A 10,202-nucleotide genomic window follows, 5' to 3' on the forward strand; every position below is an offset into this window, starting at 1 on the left:
GTGTGTTTCCCCGCTGCCGGGTTCAGCCTAACAGGGCGTCCCCGGAAGGCGAGGGGCGCCCGGGTGCTGCTCCTCTCAGAACGGGGCAGCCGCTTCCAACCCGGTAGTTCCCGTGCCCTGAGGGAAGGTGTGCGTGTGGGGACCTTCCTTCCCTCAGGGCTGCTTATACCTGGGCTTCCCTCCGGGCTGGTGGGCAGCCGCCGCTGTGTGAAAGGGGCGTTTGAACTCCTGGGGAGCGGGCAAGAAAAGCGGGAAGGACGGTGAGGGGGCGTCCCGCCGCAGCGCTGCTTCCTCCCGCCGGTGTCTCGCCTGGGACGCACTTTGTTGTTGCGGAGATGGGGGAGCGAGGGACTGGTGATCGGCTCCTGCCTCCCCTCCTCAGTCACCTCGCATCAGAGACGTTTCCTAAGTTGTAGAGCTTATAGAGGCTTCAGTCTCTTAATCCTGTTGTTTTCTTTCTCTGTTCCACTTTTAAAACCGAAATGTTTGTGCTTTTCCCACCTGTTAGCGTTGCTCAGCGTCTCTGACAAGACCAACCTGGTGGAATTTGCGAAGAGCCTGAATGCTCTTGGCCTGGGTTTAATTGCCTCTGGAGGAACAGCCAAGTCACTGAGAGATGCTGGCTTGCCTGTCAGGTACTGACGCTTCCCTGTACATCTCCACCAAAAATGCTTGTTTGGGCCCTGAGGTTGCTTAAAATTGCTTTCTCCATCTGTGAGCAAAAAGGATTGAAAACTGGTCTGAAAGCAAGTCTTTCCTTCCAAATAAAAACCCAGAAAAACAGAAACAAACCACCTGTCCCAAAGCAAACTTCAGAACCTTCTTGGCCCAAGGTTGGTTGACTGAGGCCAAAGAGTGTTACTGTGCAGGTCAGCATACAGAGATGTCAGCAGCGTTGTGTTGGAGATGATGCCATGTCTGCCTTGGGCCAGGCTTTTTTCACAGTGAGACAATCAGTTGTCTTGAAATTTGTCATCTGTCCCTAGTGCTGCTCTTCACAGCCAGGTGAAAGCTCATTTTTGCCTGGTCCTGGGACGGGACTGACATGTGTCAGGAATATGTTGAAGCTCATGGGAGATCATTTGTCACAAACAATTTTCCCAGCATGATGGTCAGCTTTTTCAGGCAGAGCCTTTAAGTGTTGTGCATCCAGTGTTTGAGAGGGGTCTTATACAGTCACCAGCTGTTTTGACTATCCCCATGATACTGGGGAAATTTGTTTTAGTTTCTTCCACGCTGTAATTAAAAACAGCTCCTGCCAAATAAGAATTGTTTTCAGTGCAGTGATGAAAAGTCTGCCAGTGATACGGCAGGAGAAGGAGACTGACTCCTTCTCTGCTTCCAGTGAATGCAGTGGTAGCCCACTGGGACACATCAGTGTGATTATACACCACCTCCAGAGATCCCTGTTCTTGTTATCCAGTACTTGGCCATGTTTCTCCTATTGCTTTGCTTGGCTGTACTGTCTGTGAAGCCTGAAGCAAAGGATGGTCACATTTCCCCTTCTCTGTCCCATTTTTTGTTCCTTTACCATCATAAACAGCCACAGGAAGTGGGGAAACTTTAATAAATGTTTTGGCTAAGCTGGGAAGAAGAGTACTGAGGTATTGCCTCTTCTGAGTGTGGTCCTCCATTCTCTCTATGAACCATGTTGACTTAGGATTTGCTTATCTTGGTTATTTCAATGTATCTGAGAAATAACCATACTGCTTAGTTGAGTGTGACCCGTGAACTTTTATTTCCATTCATGGGGAAAAGCAGTTGCCCCTCTGGCATAGAGGGAGGTTGTAGTGAAGTTTATACAATTTTTTTTTTTGTTTTGGATCCCTTCCTAGAAAGCAATGTCCTTTCTGTCTTCTGTCAGACGTAGCTTTTGCATAACATATAGATCAACATCTCGTGACGAGTGAGAAAGCATTAAACCCACATTTTGGCTGTTTCTACTAATCCTTCTGTACCTAGCAGCATTTTGCTAACTAGTTGTCAGATGCCGACCCTAATAAAAACAGCCTCATCTCAGAACTACTTCCCAGCCTTCCATAAGAAGGAGGTATTCCTCGTCTCTCAGCATAGGGTTTTCCTAGCAGCTTGGTAATAAACTTTCCATATGTTGTGTTCTTACTGAGATACAAGACACTGAAGTTTAGAAGAATCCTGCATGTGTTTTTTCCCTCTACTCTCCTGTCATTGAGAGAAAGGTGGTGATATTTTTTTAACAGATGGATCAAAAGAAAGCTAAATTTAATTCCCCTGCTCCTTGCTGCCTTCAAAGCTCCTAGGGTTTAAATCTTCCAGTAGAACCAGCATTGCCAATGGATGTAAATTACTGCCCTGATGGAAATAATAAACATTCAGGCTACAGATTAAGTCTGTATGTCGCATCTATTATCTTGCTGTATTTTTTTTGTTGAGCAGAGATGTTTCGGACCTGACAGGATTCCCTGAGATGTTAGGTGGACGTGTGAAAACCCTTCATCCTGCAGTCCATGCTGGTATGTTTCTGCTAATACATTTTCAGTCTAAAAGATAAATCCGTGGGCAGAAGGGGTTGGCAGATGCTTTTTTTAAGGGTTGCGTGGAAGAACTGGGCAGTGAAAACAGATTTGCTCTAGCAGCAGAAGGAGAGGTGAAAAGCATGAGGTGGAGAAGTGCACGGTGGCTGAATTACTTCCTTTGTTGCTGTGCTGGCATCTTTGCAGTTAGCAGAGATGTTCCTCCCCAGGGCTACAAGTAACAGGGCTTCTCTGTAAATGCCTTTGCACATTCTTTGGAGAGCCAATTTCAGACTTGTTCAGGCAGTGAGCTCCACTGAATTGAACCTGTGGATAAATCTGGCATGCAGCATAAGGAACATGACAGCGTAGTCTTCAGTGGGTGATTTCTGCATGTCTCATCTTCCCTGGCTCCTCTTCAGCAAGGGAGATGTCTGATAATTGGTCAATCTGCACATAACCCATCTGCTTTTTCATCTCCTGTAATGGTGCTTGAGAGGCTTCAAATGGAACCTGTTGCCCATCATACCTGGGGGCTGGAGATAATTTCTCTGACAACCTTGGACCCAGGATTGCGCTGGTGCTTGCTCTGTGCCAGCCAGTCACCTGCGTGTTTCACTGAGTTCCAAGACCCAAGCCAGCCACCCCTGCTGCTCAGCTACAGGCACAGCTGCTTTTGCTTCCTAGGCTTTGAGTGTTGCTGGCTGATAAGCAGCAAGTGCCCTTTTCCTCTCCACGCACTCCTTATTTACAGTTTTAGTACTGTAAGGGTAGCAACTAAATGCTTATAAAGTTCTTTTTGAGGTTGCTATTCAGCACTTGAAATGCTCTAGGATTTGGCATTGGGGAAAAAAAACCTGTTAGTATGGAAACTGAACAACCAGAGTGAGTAAAATGGAATAGGGTAAAAGAGTAGGGGCTGAGGACTGTTGTCTGAACTAGAATCAGAACGTTTATGGTAGAAAATCTCTGAGGGGAAAAAAAGCATACTCTGAATAAAGATGTTGAATTAAAACCATGTTTGTTGGTGATGTAGTTGGTTTTTGAATAAACATGTATTGTTGTTTGTAACCAGGCATCTTGGCACGTAATATTCCAGAAGATAATGCTGATATGAACAAGCAGGATTTCAGCCTTGTAAGGTAAATGTTGGGGGACGTGATGAAACTTGTCAGTGATCAAAAGTGAACATTGGAGACCAGTCCGCACCAGTGAATGGGAGCAGTAGGGATTGTAACATCTGCACACCAGAAGATCTGCAGTCTCTTTTCTTTTCCATGTCAGGAGATACTATCATTTTAAAAATACATCTTTCTACAGATGTATCTTCATCACTTGTAATAAAAGAAAACTAAACCAAGAAAGTTACATTGTGGTTTCCACAGGGAACAGTGGTTTTAATGTCTTCTGGTTATCTAGGAATTTGGACACTTTAGTTGATGTTGGACCACATTACACTACTTGCAAAGTTGAAGTCAGTGCTTTTGAAGCTGGCGCATCTCACCTAAATTTGGCTCTAGGTGGTTGATCAGATGACAGTTCCTGATTTTGAAATACTTGCTTAGTAAATATACCCTTTGATATTTGCATAATATTTACTGAGTTTCAACACATAAATAAAGAGTAAACATGAAAAGCAGGTCAGGAACATGCAGCATTTGTACAGACAGATAACAAAAAACTTATTTTCTGAGAGCCATCATGGGAGCAAGTGAGCTGCAGACAGGAACTGAAGTAACAGTTTGTGCACTATCGTTACAAACATTTTTTTTCTGGTTTGGTTTGAATGCATTTACTCAATACACGCACACAGGGCAGTTTGGGGCTATGTTTAACTAATTGGTTTTAACATCTAACTAGTGATTGTGAATAATCAATTCTATGTTGGTGGGTAGCTCCTGTTTTAGAAGTGAATGGCTGAATTGAACATACTAAATTGTAGATATAGCCAGGATGGGAGCTATGGTTTGACTGTGGTGATTGGGCCAGAATGCATCTTAGCTTTTAAAATTACTTTTAAAAACTGATGTGGCTAGGATGGATGGATTTCCAGGCTGAATTTGAAAACCTGAAACTTAAAACCACAGAAATCCTCATAGATGGCTATGCAGTGGTGGCTCGTCAGAGTATGCTGCATATTAAAGCAGGCTCTGCTGAATTGTGGGGGGACTAAGATGCCTTTACATCAGTGACTTAATAGCATACTTGCATCTGGAGTAATAATTTGGATTTGAGTTGTCTTACATGAAGCAGAAGAAGCTGATCCTCAGCAGGAGGATCTTTGCATAGTTGCATAGAATTTACATACCCAGATCAAGATAGGAAATCTTGATACTGATTATCTTGATTGCCACAGATAAAAGCATTAGCAGTGTTAAAAGTCCACAGATTCCTGATGGTTTGCAACAGGTCAGGAGCATGAATGGACTGGGAGGGAGAAGTATTAGCAATAGAATAGACAATTAAAGGTATAGGAAAATTAGAGACATAGGGGGTTCTGAAAACCATACTGGAAGCTGATCATCCCTTCCACTTGAATCCATCATCATTTTGAGCCAGCAATGTGCCCTTGCGGCCAAGAAGGCCAATGGCCTCCTGGGGTGTATGAGAAGGGAGGTGGTTGTAGGTCAGAGAGGTTCTCCTTCCCCTCTACTCTGCCCTGGTGAGACCACATCTGGAATATTGTGTTCAGTTCTGGGCCCCTCAGTTCAAGGACAGGAACTGCTGGAGAGAGTCCAGTGCAGAGCCACAAAGATGATGGAGGGAGTGGAGCATCTCCCTTCTGAGGAGCGGCTGAGGGAGCTGGGTCTCTTTAGCTTGGAGAAGAGGAGACTGAGGGGAGACCTCATTAATGTTTATAAATTTGTAAAGGGCGAGTGTCAGGAGGAAGGAGCCAGGCTCTTCTCAGTGACAGCCAATGACAGGGCAAGGGGCAATGGGTGCAAGCTGGAGCATAGGAGGTTCAATCTGAACATGAGGAAAAACTTCTTTACTGTAAGGATGACAGAGCACTGGCCCAGGCTGCCCAGAGAGGTTGTGGAGTCTCCTTCTCTGCAGACATTCAAAACCCGCCTGGCCGTGTTCCTGTGTGACCTGGTCTGGGTGATCCTGCTCTGGCAGGGGGATTGGACTGGATGAGCTTTTGAGGTCCTTTCCAACTCCTGTGATTCTGTGTTCACACAGTGTGGAAACAAAGGAATATTAAAAAGTTGGATGCACGTGTACGCATCACAGCAATTTGCTGTCCATATTGGGCATGCACTGGAGTTTGATACCTTCATGTGCTCAGATCGAGAGAGTAAATTAGTTCTCTTGGTTTAAAAACATTGCTTGTGAAGGTCAAAACACATATTTCTGTTCACTGCAGTTCATGTGGCACTGGTAGGATGGGACAGGGCAAGTTCTTACTTCATGCTTTCTAGAATACAGACTGCAGTCTTGCCTTGAGAGGGCAATCCTCTCATCTCCTTTCATGTGCCACAGAGGCTTTGTGGGGTGCACTCAGGTTTCATATGCTGTTGGTGTTTTAGAAGTCCAGAAGGTGATGTGTAGCTTGTTTTCTGCTCCTGGAAAAGTTGTGGAAAATCACATTGTTTATGCTTTGTTTGCAATGGTCCTTGGTCTGGGTGCTTAGTCTCTTATGAAAGTTAGTGGCTGCCTATTTTCAGCAGTGCTGGGAGTCCCCTTTGAGGTCCTTTGAAATGCTCAAGTTGCTCACCAAAATCACGAAACATTTAACTACAGACCCATGTATTTAAAGAAACTCTTCCTTTTACCTAACTTCTGTCAATTGTGGTTCTAGCCGCTGTAACATTGTTTAATGCACCGAGTTCAGTCAAACTGTATAATGTGTGTGCTGTTTCACCGTTGTAACATCATTTGGCCTTTGGCCGAGTGTCACTGACTGAAGTGTTATAGAGAAAGAAGCCTTGGCTACCGGGTTTTATGTTCTTCCCTGATGTGATAGACACCACCATAAAAGCACTGGTAGTACCTGGTGCATTCTAAGCCCAGTTTGGCCTTTGTTTTTCTCATTGAGTAACCCTGCTTTTCCCCTCAATTCTCAGAGTCGTCGTGTGTAACCTCTACCCCTTTGTGAAGACTGTATCCTCTCCGAATGTAACTGTACAAGAGGCAGTGGAAAAGATTGATATTGGTAAGTTAAAGGGAGAGCTAATCTATTCTCCAGTCAAACTTGATGGCTCTGGTCTTTAAGAGGTCTCAGGTCTCTTCTTTTTGCTTGGTGACCTTGCACGCTCAAACAGGAGGTCTGCTAAAGGAACAGACTGAAAGTATAGTTGGGTAAACATCATTGCTTTTAAGCAGACATACGATTAAGATGACAAATGGCTGTTGTAACAGACAGGCAAGCCATGCTGCATAGGAGGGCAAGCCATGCCCTGCTCAAAGGAAGAAGCCCGATGTACTGTAGAGGGCTGTGCTAGGAAAGGCCAGGTGGAGCATGCTTCCTCCTGAAACACAGAGAGCAGCTTAAACCTCTTGCAGCCTCTGAGTGCATAATAAAAATAAAAACAAAACCCAAGAGCTTTAGAGAGAAAAAAGCTGAACCACTGAAAGTTCTCTGGGGATTGCTGAGAACTTAATACCAGGAAGCCATTACAAGGAAAGGTCTTGGTCTGCAGATGTAAGAGAGTAAGTAGTACCTGAGTTTGGAAGCACATACACCTGTATCATCAGCAGTTTTGCTCTTCCTGCTAGCTGTTAACCCCAAAAGGCTTTGCCTTTCCTTCACTGCAGCATCTCTGCTTGGCAGATTGTGAACAGAACAGGCTCAGTTTTGTGCCATGAGGTTGGATGGGATTGAATTTTCTTGCAGTAGTTTGATCCAAATGATGCCTATAAGAACTCTCTATTAAATGTTTTATGGAGTGGTACTTGTTCTGTGTGTAGCAGTGCCAGGCTCTACATTTCCTTTGCAACAGCCTAGTATCTTGTATGATTTAAAGGGTTGTAGTAGCTGTGCAGAGTCAGATTTAAGGGACAAGCGTGGCATTTTAGTTTACACAGAGAACCAGAGCAGGATTCATTAATATTTGCAGAGGGATTTGAGAACCTCAGTTGCTTAGCAGCATAGAAGTAAACCTTCCTGTCGACCTCTCCACAGCTCAGTGTTGCAGAAGATGGTGCTTAAGCAATATTTGGGGACAGCCATCCTCTTCAGGATGTGGCTGTGCTGCTTGAAGGCATTCGTGCTTCAGTTGCTCATTGTTTAGCCCATGTTTTCTTGCCCCTGCAGCTGTGCCTGTATCTGCAAAGGCCATTCAGTGCACACCTTCACTGGTGGATTGAGTCAAACTCACTAGCCTTGTTTGTTTTTAAAAGCATTCTGACTATCCATTCTTTTTGCTGGGAACACATTCATCTGGCCCAAATGATGAGTTGGTGCATGTCCCTTCTTTATGTGCCCCTCAGATGCAGCTCTTACTATGCTGTGTCCAGAAGGGAAGTATCTCATGCCTCCATCCTTCTCTTGCAGGAGGAGTTGCCTTGCTGCGGGCAGCTGCCAAGAACCATGCCCGTGTGACAGTTGTATGTGACCCTGCAGACTACTCTATAGTAGCTAAAGAGATGGCAACATCAAGGGACAAAGATACCTCTGTGGAAACCAGGCATCACCTTGCACTGAAGGTTGGTCGTGTTTGCGTGCAGCGAGGGGCTAGATCAGAATAATTTGCCTTTTGTTTATTCAGTTCTTTTAACATCAAATACTTTGTAAGTTGACAAGTGTCCCCTGTTCTGTCCCCAGGCATTCACCCACACTGCTCAGTATGATGCAGCCATCTCTGACTACTTCAGAAAAGAGTACAGCAAAGGTGTGTCCCAGCTGCCCCTGAGGTATGGCATGAATCCTCACCAGAGTCCTGCACAGCTCTACACTACGAGATCTAAGCTTCCCCTGACAGGTAAGGCCTAGGCCATGCTGGCTGAAAGGGAGCTCTCGGGTAGCTAGGAGGGGAGGTGGTCGGGTCTGTTTGCAGGTTGTCTTTAGAACTGATACACCGTCTTGTACCAAGATGGTCCAGGGATGGCCAGCAGTGCTTTAACAACTACTTTATTACTGAGTGGCACTAACTTTTCCATGAAAAGATTGAGTTGTGAGACAGACAAGCTTGCCTGCTGGCCCCCACAAGACTTATTGTAGCTTGGTGTTCTTCTGTTGGTGTAAGATTGTGTGTCCACACTGAAGACACTTTGGACAGATTTATGTAGTGCACCTTCTGCTTGACATCAGATCCAGATTTTGCAAAGGAAAACTTTACCATCCTTTTAAGATGCTTTGTTCTTCCCATTTTCCTTACTTAGTATCATCCCAATCTTTTTGTGTCACCATTTACTCTGTCTAGAAACCAAGCTGCTGTTCTCTAGGTTTGAATGGGTTTTGTTCTTTTTCATTGATGGTTTTGAGCAGAGGTTTAGTACCTCAGTTTTATAGAAGGCTGCTTCTGCTAGTGGTGGCAGAAGGAAGGGATAGTAGTCTCACTCACAAGAGTTTGGGGCAAGTCTGGTGTGTCTCTCTACCATTTTACAGCATGTTCCACTCAGCAGTGTTACAGTGAGGGGAAACCCCTGTTTTGGAGAGAAAGAAAATCTGGATGCTCTTGTCCTTGAGATTGGTTTTCACCACCATTAAAAGGAGCTCTGCCTTGTGTGCAGACATTCTCCTGTTGAACAGACAGCAAAGCTTAGTGTTGCAGAATTTCCTTATTTCATTTCTGGGATGTCTTAGGAAGCTTTTCCATGCCTGCCCTGGAAATTGATTTGCTTGCAAGTCTTCTTCCCAGTATGGCAGCAGAACAACACTATGTTCACTTGCCCTGGCCATGGACTATTACTGAAATGATCATTTTCTCCCATCTCCTGAAATGCTCACAGTTCTGCCATGTCAGTATGAGCAGTTCTTTGTGCAGGGCCTGGGCAAAAGATTTTGAGAGAGACTTAAATGGCTTTTACTCTTGACATCAATTTCTGATGGAAGGACCAGGTGAAGCATTTTGCTAAAAGCTTGCCCTAAATTTCATGGCTGTGAGTGGTTTTGTTGACATCAGTTAGATACAACATGTGGTTAAAGTTTGGCTGGTGCCAGAGTACTTTGTGGAATCAGATACAGTAGTTGCTATACAAAATCTACTTGCTAGATTTGTAAATAAATCTACCTGGTAGGGCACAGGGGATGTGCTTTCTGTGTTCTTCCCTGTCAGCACTGCCTATGCACCTTGGTCAAAATCAAGCTCTGGTAGGCTCCCTCAGAAAGAGGTGGCTCTTGTTCCAAAGAGCATAAGGGGCAATGTTCTGCTTTTGTTCCCCTTTCACAAGAGGGGAGGTGCCTGGGGACAGCGTGTCTTGCCTCAAGGTCATACCAGCAGCTTCTGGTAGGGAAGAAAATTGTGTTTGGATCTCCTGAGTCTCAAGCCTGTGCATTCCTCACAAGTCACTGAAGCTTTTCAGGGCACTTAACTGGTTGCTGAGGAGCCAGAGTCATTTAACAAGAACAATTTGTAGTGATTTCAGATCTTGGTGGGAGAAATCTCTTCTGCTTGCTTTCCAGACTCTGGGGAGAGGGGTCTGCCTGCTTTAATGTGTCTATTCCTGTGCTGCGTTTACAGTGGTGAATGGCTCTCCAGGGTTCATCAACCTGTGTGATGCTCTCAATGCCTGGCAGCTGGTGAAGGAACTCAAGCAGGCATTGGG

General features: G+C 45.0%; 1 protein-coding gene across 1 annotated transcript in view; it reads left to right on the forward strand.

Annotated features, from left to right (window-relative positions):
- Nucleotides 1-508: 508 nt before the first annotated feature.
- ATIC (5-aminoimidazole-4-carboxamide ribonucleotide formyltransferase/IMP cyclohydrolase) overlaps nucleotides 509-10,202 on the forward strand; it is a gene marked incomplete at its 5' end in the record, with an annotated part of 22,982 nt that continues 13,288 nt past the window's right edge. Inside the window, 7 exons of the mRNA XM_010195149.1 lie at nucleotides 509-635; nucleotides 2,416-2,492; nucleotides 3,568-3,634; nucleotides 6,560-6,648; nucleotides 7,990-8,141; nucleotides 8,260-8,416; nucleotides 10,118-10,202. Coding sequence (XP_010193451.1) covers nucleotides 509-635; nucleotides 2,416-2,492; nucleotides 3,568-3,634; nucleotides 6,560-6,648; nucleotides 7,990-8,141; nucleotides 8,260-8,416; nucleotides 10,118-10,202 — 754 coding nt within the window. The remainder of the gene's footprint in view (nucleotides 636-2,415; nucleotides 2,493-3,567; nucleotides 3,635-6,559; nucleotides 6,649-7,989; nucleotides 8,142-8,259; nucleotides 8,417-10,117) is intronic.

The sequence above is a fragment of the Mesitornis unicolor genome, unplaced genomic scaffold (genome assembly GCF_000695765.1).
Source record: "Mesitornis unicolor isolate BGI_N332 unplaced genomic scaffold, ASM69576v1 scaffold4862, whole genome shotgun sequence".
Lineage (NCBI taxonomy): Eukaryota > Metazoa > Chordata > Aves > Mesitornithiformes > Mesitornithidae > Mesitornis > Mesitornis unicolor.